The 16,523-nt window shown below is 42.6% G+C and overlaps 1 protein-coding gene across 4 annotated transcripts in view; it reads right to left on the bottom strand.

The window, feature by feature from the left end:
- Positions 1-16,523, bottom strand: part of COL4A4 (collagen type IV alpha 4 chain) — a 192,770-nt gene that overhangs the window by 111,533 nt on the left and 64,714 nt on the right. For all 4 annotated transcript variants that reach the window (XM_061636823.1, XM_061636821.1, XM_061636822.1 and 1 more), the window contains 9 exons: positions 16,328-16,363; positions 16,057-16,098; positions 13,588-13,668; positions 13,031-13,084; positions 11,184-11,243; positions 835-879; positions 628-681; positions 353-422; positions 141-245 (listed from right to left, as the gene is read on the bottom strand). In XM_061636823.1, coding sequence (XP_061492807.1) covers positions 141-245; positions 353-422; positions 628-681; positions 835-879; positions 11,184-11,243; positions 13,031-13,084; positions 13,588-13,668; positions 16,057-16,098; positions 16,328-16,363 — 547 coding nt within the window. The remainder of the gene's footprint in view (positions 1-140; positions 246-352; positions 423-627; positions 682-834; positions 880-11,183; positions 11,244-13,030; positions 13,085-13,587; positions 13,669-16,056; positions 16,099-16,327; positions 16,364-16,523) is intronic.

Here is a 16,523-nt window from a genome sequence, read left to right on the forward strand (position 1 = left end):
AGAAATGCACAAAAGTTAGTGTGAAAAGGCTACTATAAATTGCTCTTTCTCAGGATCTGTCATCATAACCTTTATGGGAAGAAGTAAAAGCTGATGATGTGACTTTTTTTTTTTACCCTAAATGTAAAAAGGTTTCTTACTGGCTCCATCTTCCCCTTGCCTTCCTTTAGCACCGGAAGGGCCTGCTGACCCATCTGCCCCCACATTTCCAGAAGGCCCAGGTTCACCAAGATCTCCCTGAAGACCTGTAGGAGATAATTGGAAATGTGGTGGTAGTGTTTTTTTCAAAAATAATTAGATGCTATCATGATTTGTATTAAATGTGCATTAAATTATTTAATACTAGTTAAACCTTTTATTCCAGTGTGTGGTGTTCCTCGAGGTCCTGGTGGACCTGGCCACCCGCTGGCTCCTGGCTCCCCCTGTAAAAATTATCAGGTTTATTGCAATATAACAGCATGATGACATTATACCCACAGGACCCAAGGAAAACAATTAACTATGATAGAGAAAGGTAATGGAATTAATTAAAATGACCTCCTCTGCTCTGCTATAGAATAGTATAGATTCAATATCACCTTGACACAAACACAAACATTAAAAAGCCTCCTGCATTTGAGAGCTGACCTTAATTCCTGGGAGGCCATCTTCTCCAGGAAATCCAGCAATTCCAGTTTCACCCTGAAACAACCAATATTTGTTCATGCCCCTTAAGAATACTTATCGTACAATGAAGTTATACTGTAATTAATTGGACTTAATGTGTGTGCACATTTTAGTTGTAAATCATTGGCATTACTATTTTGAGGGGTGGGAGGTTCCAAAATATGCTACCTTGCTTCCTGGAAAACCTGGAGATCCATAAGAACCAGGACTCCCCTACAGTAAAGAAGAGAGACAAAAAGTTACAGTATTAGCAATTTTTGACACACTGATCATGAACACATTGGGTTAGACCAAAGGTAGCCATTGTTTGGCTTCCTGATGTTGTGGACTACAACTCCCATCAGCCCTGACCACAGGCCATGTTGACTGAAGCTGATGGAAGCTGTAATCCACAACAGCTGGAGGACACTATGATGGTCACCTCAGTGTTAGACAGATCCCTGTTGTGCTTGCATAAGGTGGCTTCATCCAATTTTAGCAGTCTCCCCACACTAACCACCTGTGATCCATCTCATCCCATTCGGGAAGATCTCCTGACTCTTGGGAGTGAGTTTTCAGGGACTTGCTGTGGGGAGTTGATGGGAGAATCCCTTTCCATGAGTTTTCTTCCACTGACAGTTCTCAGGACCCAACCCATTGGAAGTAAATTCCATTGAAATCAGTGAGTTGTACCTCTACACAATGGTCTGGCTAAAGTTGATTGTATAAATCCTTTGAAAGCAATGCTCGCTCGCTCGCTCGCTCGCTCTCTCTCTCACACACACACACACACTACTGTATGGGGGGAAAATGGAAATGAGTCTATTGGCCCCACACATTCAGTCATGCCCCTATTACAGGCTTTATTGCCTTCTACAAATTAGAAAGGCAAACCTCTGCAGCAGGGAACTTCCTGACTTATGGAGGAGACTGGAGGCAGTTTAGAACCATAGAACAGCAGGGTTCTAAGCAATGCTGACGATAATCTCCAGCAAGGGGAGAATGTCTGAATAGGCTGCAAAGCATGACTAACTTCTTCCAGTGGTCTCAGTGAGACTTTGCCATGACTGATATTAGCTGGATCAGGTCCATTACATGGCGGTACATTCTGCTGACTTCAATGGAATTTCTTTCCATGTGATAGTTTTCAACCAATGATGTTCAGGATCACACCAGGGCTTAATTGTAAACGTATTGCACAAAATGAGCAGGAGTCACTAGGATTGCTTCAGTGTCAAGGAAGGAACCGTTTTACTCACCAGAAAGGTGTTTCTCAGTGGGCGCCAGGACACCGCCAAGTAGGTATTGTGTTCCTTGCTAGTGCTTGAGGCAGGAAAGAGTTAACACTCCAAACAGACCGTTAATGTGGCCCCTCCCACGGAGTGCTAGTTCGCCGTCTGGCCAAGCTTAAAAATATAAACTTATACATATCTAAAAAACCGTGACAACATTAACTGTAAATATCATGAAAACATACACTTTACACTTAAGTTGTAAAAATAACTATACAGTCTCTACTCAGAGCGACTGCCAACTCCACTGAATGATACACGGGAGAGGAGTGATAATTGACTCTTCAGTGTCCACCCGTTTTATTATGTTTCCTGTCGTGTGTATCCCAGGGTGGTCCTTGGCAGTGTCCTGGCGCCCACTGAGAAACACCTTTCTGGTGAGTAAAATGGTTCCTTCTCCAGTGGGCACCAGGACACCCCCAAGTGGGATGTTCCAGAGCTGACGTATTGATTGGGTGGGTACATAAATGTTCAATTATCACGCAGGACCTGCTGAATAACTTGGCTCCCAAAGGTTGCTTCAGCTGAAGCATAAATATCTATTTTATAATGTTTAGTAAAAGTACTAGAGTTTGCCCAAGTGGCCGCCCTACATATTTCTTGAAGAGATGCATTTGTTGAAAAGCTGCAGTGGCAGCTGCTGCTCTAGTGGAATGAGCAATGATGCCTGAAGGTAATGGTATGTTTAGAGAACTGTATGCTAAGGCAATGCAGCCCTTAATCTATCTCGCCAAAGTAGAGGAGGACACCCTTTTACCGAGAGTAGTCGGGTGGTAAGAAACAAACAAAGAATCAGTTTGCCTTATTGGCCTAGTCCTATTTATATATACTTTAAGTGCTCTCCTCACATCTAATGAATGCCAAGCATGCTCTAGAGGATGCTTTGTCGAAGGACAAAATGTTGGCAATACTAATTCCTGCTGACAGTGAAAAGCTGAATTAACTTTTGGAACGAAAGTAGAATCTGTTCTCAAAATGACTCTGTCAGTATGGAAGATACATAGATGTTTTGCCACCGAGAGAGCTCCGAGTTCAGATACTCGTCTAGCTGATGTTATTGCTATGAGAAATAATACTTTGAAGGAAAGTATTTGTAACGTAGACGTTTTCAATGGTTCAAATGGTGGTTTTTGAAGAGCTGCCAAGACCTTGTGAAGATTCCAAGTTGGAAAATGATGATGAACAGGTGGCGACAATAGTGAAGCCCCTCTTAGAAATTGTTTCATATAGGGATGAGCTCCCAGTGATGCATAAGAAGACTTAGACAGCACTGTCGACAACGCAGGTGCTTGTCTTCTCAAAGTATTGGGTCTCATTCTTCAAACCATCATTTAAAAAGGATAACACCTCTGTAATTCCCGACTTCCTAGGTGTAACATGATTCCTACTACACCACTTCAAAAAGGCCGCCCAGGTATACTGGTAGCTTCTTATTGTGGACTGTCTTCTAGATGCCAATATTGTGGTTACCACTTCCGTTGGTAATCCAGCCCCCAGCAGTTTGCCCCGCTCAATTTCCATGTGGTTAAGCTCAACCATTGGAGATCGGGGTGGCGAAGCGGTCCTTGTAGCAGCAAATCTGGTCGAAGAGGCAGATGCCATGGGGGCTCGACAGATAGGTAGACTAGCTCTGAGAACCATGGCCTCCTTGGCCAATCTGGTGCTAGTAGAACAACATTGGCCCTCTCCATCCTTACCTTTTTCATTACCCGAGATAGCAACGGAAAAGGAGAGAAAAAATACAGTGTCGCCTTCGGCCAAGGAGAGTTTAGGGCATCTACACCCTCTGCTCTGAGAGATGGATAGCGAGTGTAATACCTCTTCAGTTGATGATTGGCATCTGAAGCAAAAAGGTCCACATCCATCCTTCTGAACCTTCTGCATATCTGTTTGCACACATCTTTGTGCAGCTGCCACTCTCCCGGCAACTCCTCCTGTCTGCTTAACCAGTCCGCTTGTACATTGTCTACTTCCTTTATATATTCCGCTTTCAATGATTGTAACATGTGCTCTGCCCAGGAAATTAGTAGAGATGCCTCCTGATGAAGAACCAGTGACTTTGTCCCTCCTTGACGATTTATGAATGCTTTCACACAGTTGTTGTCTGTTCTCAGCAGCACATGTTTGAGATGGAATAAAGGCACAAAATGTTGCAGTGCCAACCGTGCTGCCCGAAGTTCTAGTAAGTTGATGCTTTGGTTTGATTCCTGAGGAGACCAAGATCCCTGCAGGATTTGACCTCTGCAGTGAGCTCCCCACCCCTGGAGACTTGCATCTGATGTGACAGTCTCCCGTGGTGGGTCCTTTAAGGAAAGTCCTCCACATAGACTGCAATCCTTTGTCCACCAATGAAGAGCGGTTCTCAGTCATAACGTCAGAGGAACCTGGAGATGCATGGAATGTGCTATCTGCCACTGGTATGGTAACAGTGTCCATTGTAGAGGACGAACATGAAATCTGGCCCATGGTGTAACTTGGATAGTGGAAACCAGCATCCCTAAAACCTTTGCTAAGACCATTAAGTCCTCTGCAGTCTTCGCTGCAATGGTTGAACAGCCAACTTTATCTTTTGACCTCTGTCTTCCGAAAGAGAAATTGTCTCCCGTTCCATATCTATCATTGCTCCCAAATGCTGTAAACGTCGTTGAGGGAACAAATGACTCTTGGGTATGTTGACTAAGAATCCGTGATCGTGGAGAACTGCTAGTATGGTGTGAATGTCCTGATAAGCTGAATGTGCTGTGTGCGAACGAATCAGAATGTTGTCTAAATATGGGTAAAGATTCAACCCATGTTGACGGAGATGCATGACAAGAACATAAGAACATAAGAACATAAGAAGAGCCTGCTGGATCAGGCCAGTGGCCCATCTAGTCCAGCATCCTGTTCTCACAGTGGCCAACCAGGTGCCTGGGGGAAGCCCGCAAGCAGGACCCGAGTGCAAGAACACTCTCCCCTCCTGAGGCTTCCGGCAACTGGTTTTCAGATGCATGCTGCCTCTGACTAGGGTGGCAGAGCACAGCCATCATGGCTAGTAGCCATTGATAGCCCTGTCCTCCATGAATTGGTCTAATCTTCTTTTAAAGCCGTCCAAGCTGGTGGCCATTACTGCATCTTGTGGGAGCAAATTCCATAGTTTAACTATGCGCTGAGTAAAGAAGTACTTCCTTTTGTCTGTCCTGAATCTTCCAACATTCAGCTTCTTTGAATGTCCACGAGTTCTAGTATTATGAGAGAGGGAGAAGAACTTTTCTCTATCCACTTTCTCAATGCCATGCATAATTTTATACACTTCTATCATGTCTCCTCTGACCCGCCTTTTCTCTAAACTAAAAAGCCCCAAATGCTGCAACCTTTCCTCGTAAGGGAGTCGCTCCATCCCCTTGATCATTCTGGTTGCCCTCTTCTGAACCTTTTCCAACTCTATAATATCCTTTTTGAGATGAGGCGACCAGAACTGTACACAGTATTCCAAATGCGGCTGCACCATAGATTTATACAATGGCATTATGATATCGGCTGTTTTATTTTCAATACCTTTCCTAATTATCGCTAGCATGGAATTTGCCTTTTTCACAGCTGCCGCACACTGGGTCGACATTTTCATCGTGCTGTCCACTACAACCCCGAGGTCTCTCTCCTGGTCGGTCACCGCCAGTTCAGACCCCATGAGCGTATATGTGAAATGAAGATTTTTTGCTCCAATATGCATAATTTTACACTTGTTTATATTGAATTGCATTTGCCATTTTTCTGCCCATTCACTCAGTTTGGAGAGGTCTTTTTGGAGCTCTTCGCAATCCCTTTTTGTTTTAACAACCCTGAACAATTTAGTGTCATCAGCAAACTTGGCCACTTCACTGCACACTCCTAATTCTAGGTCATTAATGAACAAGTTGAAAAGTACAGATCCCACTACCGATCCTTGAGGGACTCCACTTTCTACAGCCCTCCATTGGGAGAACTGTCCGTTTATTAATACTCTCTGCTTTCTGCTTCTTAACCAATTTCTTATCCACAAGAGGACCTCTCCTCTTATTCCATGACTGCTAAGCTTCCTCAGAAGCCTTTGGAGAGGTACCTTGTCAAACGCTTTTTGAAAGTCTAAGTACACTATGTCCACTGGATCACCTCTATCTATATGCTTGTTGACACTCTCAAAGAATTCTAATAGGTTACTGAGACAGGACTTTCCCTTGCAGAAGCCATGCTGGCTCTGCTTCAGCAAGGCTTGCTCTTCTATGTGCTTAGTTAATCTAGCTTGAATAATACTTTCTACCCGTTTTCCAGAGACAGAAGTTAAGCTAACTGGCCTGTAATTTCCGGGATCCCCTCTGGATCCCTTTTTGAAGATTGGCGTTACATTTGCCACTTTCCAGTCCTCAGGCATGGAGGAGGACCCAAGGGACAAGTTACATATTTTAGTTAGCAGATCAGCAATTTCACCTTTGAGTTCTTTGAGAACTCTCGGGTGGATGCCATCCGGGCCCGGTGATTTGTCAGTTTTTATATTGTCCATTAAGCTTAGAACTTCCTCTCTCGTTACCACTATTTGTCTCAGTTCCTCAGAATCCCTTCCTGCAAATCTAAGTTCAGGTTCAGGGATCTGCCCTATATCTTCCACTGTGAAGACAGATGCAAAGAATTCATTTAGCTTCTCTGCAATCTCCTTATCGTTCTTTAGTACACCTTTGACTCCCTTATCATCCAAGGGTCCAATTGTCTCCCTAGATGGTCTCCTGCTTTGAATGTATTTATAGAATTTTTTGTTGTTGGTTTTTATGTTCTTAGCAATGTGCTCCTCAAATTCTTTTTTAGCATCCCTTATTGTCTTCTTGCATTTCTTTTGCCAGAGTTTGTGTTCTTTTTTATTTTCTTCATTTGGACAAGACTTCCATTTTTTGAAGGAAGACTTTTTGCCTCTAAGAGCTTCCTTGACTTTGCTTGTTAACCATGCTGGCATCTTCTTGGCTCTGGCGGTAAGGGTCACCATGATTTTTGTGAAGACCCTCGGCTGACGCCAAGCCAAAGGGTATTGCCCTGTACTGATAGTGTTGATTGTTGTAAACGAAGCGGAGGAACTTGCGGTGCTGCGGATGGATTGGCACATGTGAATATGCTTTGGTTAGATCTAGGGAAGCTAGGAAGTCTCGAGGCTGAATAGCTTCCTTTATGGACACCAATGTTTCCATGCGAAATTTCCTGTACCTCACAAATCTATTTAGAAATTTTAGATCGAAACAGGTGACGGGAGAAATCTGTTTGGAGGCGTAGCCTGAAACTCTATCTGATACCCATATTGTAGAGCATTCTTTATCCAACGGTCTGATGTTGTCATCTGCCAAATGTGTGCAAATTTCAGCAGGCGTCCTCCCACTGGTATCTGCAATAAGTCAGAATTGTCTTTGTTGCCTTCCACCTCTGCGGGTAGCTGAGAATGTATTTTGCGCTGCTGATTGTTGTTGGTTGCGCAACTGGAATCTTGGATGACTCCAAGCTTGTCTGTTAAAACGGAAATCTCGCCCCCTTCTTCCAAACTTGGACGAAAGGACTGGTATGGCTGAAAGCGGCGAAAAGGTCGCCTGTCATCTCATCTTTTACTTGTTACTGGCATTGCCTTCTTCTGTCTCTTGTTTCAACTAATACTTCACTGAGCACATGTTCACCAAATAATTTCTTGCCTGCATATGGTCCTGTCGCCAACACCATGCGAGAAGAAACGTCCGTCTCCCAATGACGAAGCCACAAAATACGCCTAGCTACAACTTCAGCAGCCATGGCCCTAGCTGTGAATTGAGTAGCATCCATTGTTGCATCTGCAATGAAAGCCTCTGTCCTTGATACCTTCAAAATTGTTTTCCTAAGTCTGTCTTGGTCTTGATCTGGATTTTTCAAAACTTCATCTAACCACAATAATGCAGTCCTTGAAAACACAGATGCTGCTATAGATGCAGATACCGACAAGGCTGATGCTTCATGGACCTTTTCAAGTGCCATATCTAACTTTCGTTCTGTAAGATCTTTCAATTGAGCATCCCCTTCTCTTAAAAGGAAGTTTCTAGAAACTAAGGCAGAAATTGCAGAATCAATGTCTGGAGTTTTGAGCTGCTCCATAAACTCTGGCTCCAATAAGTATAGTTTCTTAGCATACATCATTGACTTGGTAGACTGAACTGGTGAGTCCCATTCAGATTTCACTATTTGTCTGAGCAGTGATGGTACCTTAATGACTTTATCGGTAGACTTTGTTTCCAGAAGGACAGATGCTCCTCTGGATGTAGAAGGTGCCTGTTCTGTAACAACTCATTCAAATCTAAAGCCGCCATAGCCTTGCATAGCAGAGGCATATAGTAAGTGCTATGAAACAGCCTATTGGAGTGGTGCTCTTCCAGTTGTGAAGTATCACTCCATTCATCTGATTCGTCCTTGAAATCAACTACTGAATCATCGTGCATAAACTGTTGCCTAGCAGACTTTGATCTGTCTGGTCTGCCAGGTAATAACCCCTGTGCTCTACCCCTGGGCACATCGTGTGGATCTCATGATCCATGTGCAAGTTCAGTGTGGAGCTCATGTTGCTCAACCTCAGGGAAACCTGCCTGATTCATCTGAGCACTGCACTGTTGCATATTGTGTTGCCTATGACTTTGTCCTGCTGCATGACTGCGCTGTTGTGACTGTATAGGAACCACTTGAAAAGATTGGAGAAAAGCAGCTAGTTCAGCTGATATATCACCCATGAGAGCGTTTCTAATATAATTTAATTCTGCAGCTCCTAAATGAAAAGACTTCACCTGTTGAAGTTCCTGATCTGAACACGAGGTGGCAAGAGAGGCCATCTGTGTGGAGTTGAATTGATGCTGGTTATGATTATTCCTCTCACACAAAACTCTGTGCTGCTGTTGATGACTGTGCCCATTAGCTGCAATATCACTTACAGGCTCTATAGCCCCAGTGCTCTGTGGAACCTCAGGGTGATGAATATTAAAACCTGTAAATTCCTCATCATTTCCCTCAGAATCTGAGCAAAAAAGGACTGAAAGATCTGGAATCTCCTCCTGCTGTGAGGGCAATTCAGCATTTACTGTACTCAACTGCTGTGATTGCTGTCCTAGATACAGCGCCCTTCTGCTTTGTAAGCAAGCATTTTCCTTACATTCTGTGGCTCCCTCAGCAGCAACTCTTCCTGATTGCTCTGCTGTATGGTTAACTGTATGTTTTGTTTTAGTCATATGCTTGCGTCCTGATTGCGCTGCTACCGCAGTGCTGACAGGCTTTTCTGCACCTTTAACTGCTTCCATACTTTTACGTCCTGATTGCAGTGCTACTGCACCAGCTACAGGGTATGCAGTACCTTTAAGTGCTTTTAAATTTTTCCACCCTGATTGCTCTGATACCTCATCGCTTACAGGGGAAACAGGTGCATGTTGATTAACGGCCATTCTCTGTGCTACTGCAAGAGTGATTGGGCCGCGCGGTGCCTGTGAGGCTGTTTTGAGTAAAATGGCGGCCGTCTTTGAGAGCTCTGCAACAGCTCGTCTTTTTAACTGTTGGTTCATGCGAGCGAGCTGTAGGTGCTACCGCACCAAGCGCTGCTACCGTTCGTTTAGAAAGCCTTGAAGAGACAGTTTTTCACTCCTTAGGCATTTCGCTTTCAGCAGGAAAGACCAATTTATAATGGGAAGAAAGCTCCTGTTAAAATCATTAAATGAGGGAAAATCACCCCCGAATTCATTAACGGAGGGAAATATCATTTACGGAATGCAGAAATTCATTACTGAGAAAAATCTACCCGGAAATTGATTAAGTGAGGGAAATATCATTAACGGAATGCATTAATTGGAAAAATTACAGAGAAATTCATTACTGAGGAGAAACATTGTACTAATTAATCTGAGGACTAACACCTATATACAACACTGAGAGAAGAGTTAAGTGAACATTAACTGTTAATAAATAACATAAATAGAGAAAAAGATAAAGATATAACTCGGCCAGACTGAAGAGCAAGGCGAAAATCAGTACTGCTCAAGCAAGGCAGGAACTAGCACTCCGTGGGAGGGGCCGCATTAACGGTCTGTTTGGAGTGTTAACTCTTTCCTGCCTCAAGCACTAGCAAGGAACACAATACCCACTTGGGGGTGTCCTGGTGCACACTGGAGAAAACTCCTCCTGTGCTAAGTGTATGTAATTTAATTTCAGTGATGTCTCTTCCACAGATCTGTGTTAAAAATTAATGTTTGGTGCAATATTCTTTAATTATTAATTTCGGGGGGGGGCAATGAAAAATAAGAAATAATTTGAAAAACTAAATTAAGCAAGATTTTTACTTAAAATAGCATCCGTATTATACATTATGCCCACAATGTCTGATGACAGAAAAATGGAACAATCAGCACCCAGTGAAAGACTTTACTTAGAGCCTTTCCAGTTAATTACAACAAAATTAAGTATTCACATGCCGAACTCAATCATTCAAAGCCAAAGACAGTACTCCAAAAGTTCCCCCTGCCCAATTCCTGAGCTATATACTGAAACACTATATATTATGCTTTCTGTGCAGCCATTTGACAAAAATACTTGAGACAAAGATCAGAAAGTAGCACTGCCAACCCATAAATGAAATGCTATGGTTAATGAGACAATATAAACAAAATGACTAGGAGATCCAGAACCTCTTTTATATACTCAGTTTTAATTATTCCAAGATCTGTGGCTTTAGGTTGTCAAAATGCAGTCATCAGCCACAATCCAATTCCATATGCATAGGAAGTTTTAATTTATGTTTCTTGCACAACTCACGCAAACACACACACCAAATACCAAATACTATGTTGCTGTTTTATTAAAACATCACAGCCATCTTGTTCAATGGAAAAAAGTCCCATTAGATGTGCATGGACTAGTTGGAATTCCTAAGGAAGGTTTGTGATAATAATTTTTTAAAATCTCAATAAAACTTCAGAAGGATTTTATTGGAACTGATGTAATGTAGATAACAACAACAACAAATATTGTATTGATAATATGAAAGTTCTTGTACAGTTACATTGCCTTTCTAGCATTCAGTACGCCAGAGGTAGCCAGATGGACTTCAATTCCCATCATCCCTGACCATTGGTTATGCTGGCTACGGCTGATGGGAGTTGGAGTCCAGCAACATTTTGAGAGTATCATATATGGCTATGCCTGCTGTAAACAATGTGTAGTTGGAAACTGAATTGACTTATTCTGAAACTTCCTTACCCGTATTCCAGGAAAGCCAGGAATCCCCTTTTCACCCTTCTCTCCGTTTCCAAGTGAACCCTGTTATTATGAGGGGGGAAAACACAGTTAAACTACTTGAACAAAACAGAGTCCATTTCACAGTTTACTTGTGCTGTGTTAGAGGCTCTCATGTGTAGATGGAAAAGTAGGGCTGTCCTATTTGTCATGCCCCTGAAGTTGCACACCTGAGCTAGCCCTGCCTCCAGCATCTGTGCATGGAGTATGGATATCTGAAGAGAAACCACCAGAGATGAACAGCTATTCATGCATAAGGTCCCCTTTTGGATTCTTGTGAGCTGCCATAGGGGTTGCCTAAAGAGAGTGAGTGTGGAAAATCAGAGAGGAAAGAGTAACTGAAGAGAGTTCAAACAACATTAGCTCTACAGCCTGGCAATGACAGAGACTGAAAGAAAAACTAGATAAGATGCCATTTATGGAATTCATGTCTAGCTTGGCCCTGCATTCCAGCTCAGGATTGTGCAACCAGAGACAGATTTGGGAGAAGGACCCAGTGCAGTGGAAGAATATCTGTTTTGCATGCAGAAGGTTCCAGGTTCAATCCCTGGCATCCCCAGGTAGGGTTGGGACTGCCCCCAGACTGAAACCATGGAGAGCTGCAGTCAGTCATTTTGTATACCGGGTGTGGGGAACCTTTGGCCCTCCAGATGTTGCTGAAATACACCTCCCATCATCCCTTGCCATTGGCCATGCAAGCATGGGGCTGATAAGAGTTGTAGTTCAGCAACATCTGGAGGGCCAAAGGTTCCCCACATTTGGTGTACACAATACTGAGCTAGATGGAACAACGATCTGATTCACTGTAAGGCAGCTTCCTATGTTTCTATGATTCTAACCACTCATCGATTACTGGACTTCATCCCTTCCTTTTTTTTGTTTTGTTTAGAGCAGTGATTCTCAAACGGTGCGCCCAGGCACACTGGTGCGCCCTAAGAGGTGGCTAGGTGTGCCTCAAATATTATGAAAGTATATTTTAAAAATGAGAAGAAACCCATTTGTATAGGGTAAGTAATAGTTTTCTAAGTTTATTTTTATTCATAGTTTAAAATATATTAATATATTTTTAATTTTGTACACGAAGTGCACCAGAACTTTTTATAAGTTCTACAGTGCGCCGTGAACCAAAAAAGTTTGAGAACCACTGGTTTAGAGACTTACCTTAAACTGTATAGCTATCTTGCTTCTTCTCTCCCCAACCTCTTGTTAAATAAATTCCAGTTCTTGATTTTTATATTCTGTTAATTTGTCCACTGGTATTCTACCTACATCCAGACAGGATATATGGGGCTGGTGGTTTATTTATTTATTTATTAGATTTATATTCCTTCCTTCCAGTAGGAGCCCAGGGTGGCAATGCACTGTACACTAGATGCACTGTACATCGTCTTGGACCTTGGCATCCATCCTACTGCGGTTTCAACTCAGATACCTTTCTTCTCTCCATAACATGAATTTGCTAGTTAGGAAAGTACATATAAACATATAAAGAGGAAATGGGAATGGCCGCAGCTCAGTAGCAGAGCACGTGCCTTGCAAGCAAAATGTCCTATGTTCAATCTCTGCCATTTTCAAGTAGGGCTGGTAGAGACTCCTCCCTGAAAACCCGGAGAGCCGCTGCCAGTCAGTATAGACAATACTAAGCTAGATGGACTAACGGTCTGACTCAGTGTAAAGCAGCTGCCTATGTTCCTAAATGCATTGATAACTAGAAGGAAAATAAAATTTCCCACCATTTTTATTGTCATGAGATGAAAGAGCTAAAATTCACAATAGGGAATCAATTCATGAATAAAGAATATGTCACTTACTTTGTGGCCAGGCATTCCTTTGGCACCAACAGATCCAGGCATTCCTTTTACACCCTAAAAGTTAAAACATTTAATTTAAAATGCCTTGCTTACTGTAGCTCAAGGGTAGAGAACTTCTGGCCCTCCAAATGATGCTTGACTCCAACTCCAATCAGCCCCAGTCAGCATGGCCAGAGGTCAGGAATTATGGAAATTTTAGTCCAGCAACATCTGGAGGACCACAGGTATCCACACTAATATATTGCTTCTTTCTGCTCTATGATTCATACCATTTTCCCCTTGCAAATTTGTATTATGCTAGCAACTGCCTTGGTGAAGGAGTTATATGTTATAGTATGTGTTATAGTTCAGCAACATCTGGAGGACCAAAGGTTCTCCACACCTCTTCTACGGTAATATAAGTGTATTCTGTAACAAATACAGGATTAGGATTAAGGGCCTAAACTGTGATCCCAAGCATTTAAAAAATGAAAGTAAATTTTACTGAGTACTCTCATAAAAGGAAATTGTCATATAGCAAATGCTATAATTACAAATACACTGTATAATTTGCATACCTTTTGTCCCTTTAATAGCTGAGAATCAGAAGGTCCAACCAGAAACGGCTGCCCTGGAGATCCAGGAGGTCCTACATCACCCTAAAAAGCCATGGAAAGAATAAACAGTGAATTACATCACAGAGTTAGCTACAGAGGACTAATTCTACACTTGAAAAGCAGTGGAGACAGGTGACTCTGATGTCAGAGGGGCAATGAATTCGCTCTGGGTTTTAGTCTGAACTTTCAAGGAGCTGCCTAAGGTGCAGTGGTTTGCACCTTGGGCAGCTCCTTGAAAGTTTGGAGTAAAACCCAGAGTGAATTAACTGCCCCACTTACATTGGAGCTACCAGTCTCCAGTTGAAAAGCCTAGCACTGATCTTTGTAAACTCATTCCTATGCCACCGTGCTTCTTCACACATGAGAGCATAAGGTTCTTCTTATCCATGCTTCTTCACACATGAAAGCATACAGTGGATGATGCCAATTTATGCATATTTCACAGGGTGAATAATACAATCACTTAACTAGTTTTTTATTTTTTTCATGTTCAAAGCAGAAAATGAATCTAAAGTGCTCCCTGTTTTGATAATCCTCAAAATAAGCTGGGTGACCTGTAGGCTGCATGTGGCCCACAGCCTTACACTATGTGTCTGCAGCATCTCCCATATTCCCCTTTGCAATTCTGTTCCTTCCCACAGTGATCCAGCCATTGCCACAAAGTGTGTGTGTGTGTGTGTGTGAGTGCGTGCGTGCGTGCGAGAGAGAGAGAGAGACAGACAGACAGACAGACCAATAGGCAGTCAGGTGTATGTGTGACTTCATAGAATAAGTGAGAGAGTGGAACAGTTGAGTAGTGAAGCATTCTTTGTAAAGACGCTCTAGCTGCCATGTTCCTTGGCTGGGCCTCCAGAAGTATGTGTGTACCTCACTGCCTTCTGGTGTCTGCTCTAACAGAAAATGCCCAACAGCAAAAGACTGAGCCAGGGATTTACTGAAGCAGGGGACAGCAGATGGGTGGGCAAATGGAAAGTGGATGGAGAGATGAATGGGAGGGAGCACACTGGAGTAATTAAAGCAAGCCTGCATAAGGAGACAGAGTTGGGGGTCAGACTGAGAGATGGATGTGGGGAATAAGCAGAGTACTAAAACAAACAGCATAGATGGACTGAGGGTAGGGAGAGCAGAGTGATAAAGAGAACTGAGCATAGGACTGTTGAGTTGGTGGTAGACTGAAAGATCGGTGGGAAAGCATCAGAGTAATAAAAGTAAAGCTTTCTCAGAAGTTATTTTTCATATGATATTTTTGAAATTTACGTTTTCTCACCCCACCACACACCCAAGATAAAGAATGCCACTTTGCAGATTTTCTCTGAATGCACTGTGTCTTTTCCTACAGCAACCACCATTTCTCCACTACTTGCAATGCCCCAGAACACTACTAGGTTCAGGAAATTGTGGAGGATGCATAATGGTGGGCAGGTTGCCACCCTAGTCAGAGGCAGTATGCTTCTGAAAATCAGTTGCCAGAAGCCTCAGGAGGGGAGAGTGTTCTTGCACTCAGGTCCTGCTTGTGGGCTTCCCCCAGGCACCTGGTTGGCCACTGTGAGAACAGGATGCTGGACTAGATGGGCCACTGGCCTGATCCAGCAGGCTCTTCTTATGTTCTTAGTTGCTACTGTTCCCATTTGCAGTGGGAAAAACAAAACACCTTAGGAAAAAAGAAAGCAGCTGTGTTATCACCACAACTAATGGTAAGCCCTATGCCCAAGAAACTGTTGGGAAACTTCTGTCTTTCCTCTGGAGTATTCATTGAAATGATCCTACAATTTCTTTGCTCATAAACAGGATATTTGTGTGCACAGCTCTAGATAAAAACATGCCAACATAAAGAGATTATGTGTGTAGGAAGGCAGGCCAAGAGATGGACATGGAGCAACTGGCAAGTGGTAAAAAAAGTGGATTAGAAGATGATTAAAAAGCACTCTGGACATAGTTCAACTTAATTGGTTTCTTTTGAACTTCCCCCACCCACTGAGACCTCTGGCCCTGGCTACCATGACTAAACTAAGTGACTATCATTTCATGGATCATAGAATCATAGAATAGTGGAGTTGAAAGGGCCCTATAAAGCCATCAAATCCAGCTCCCTGCTCAATGCAGGTTGATTTATTGAAGATTAGACCAGGGCCAGTTCATCCAGCAGGTAAGCCCTAGGATAATGCCCAAACTAAGCAACTCAGTTATTTCTTCCCAGAATACTACCACATACTGCTTGAATTTCTTAAATGAAATGAAAATACTTTCCTATGTGATCTAGAAATTCCCCAAACTCAACTTCTGTATGAAACAAAAGAGATAATTGAAAATTACTATTTCTCATTAATAAGCAACTTAATAGACTTGAGAAATTAAGCCTATTAACCTTCTCTCTCTTCTTATGATTACACTTTTCAGGTAATTATTCCCAGATGCAACTTCTTTGCTTACCGGCTCCCCTTTTTGTCCTTCCACTCCAGTACCTGGATTTCCCTAATGAATTATTAATTTTTAAAAAGAAAAAAAGAAAAAAATTAGAGACTTTTAAAAAGATATAGGAATAAATGTTAGTTTATTATTAAAATAGGTGGCTGTATCTTAAAACTTAAAGGAAGTTTCTATATAACCCACACAAAGTGAAATCAAAGACAGATTTTCAAACACAAAAGAAAGATGATTTTGATAAATACTGTAGAAACTACCATGAAAAAATACCTCTCACCTGTTCACCTGGCAAACCAGGGCGACCTGGAGCACCCTTTGAGAGGAACAAGGAATGAGTAGTTAGATATAAGTACTGAAATTCAACCTGAAGAAATATACAGAACAGCAATACCTGCTGGACTTGAACTCCCATTACCCTTGAACATTTGCCATGCTGGCTAAGGCTGATTGGAGTCCAACAACATCTGGAGGGC

Source organism: Rhineura floridana, chromosome 7 (genome assembly GCF_030035675.1).
Source record: "Rhineura floridana isolate rRhiFlo1 chromosome 7, rRhiFlo1.hap2, whole genome shotgun sequence".
NCBI lineage: Eukaryota > Metazoa > Chordata > Lepidosauria > Squamata > Rhineuridae > Rhineura > Rhineura floridana.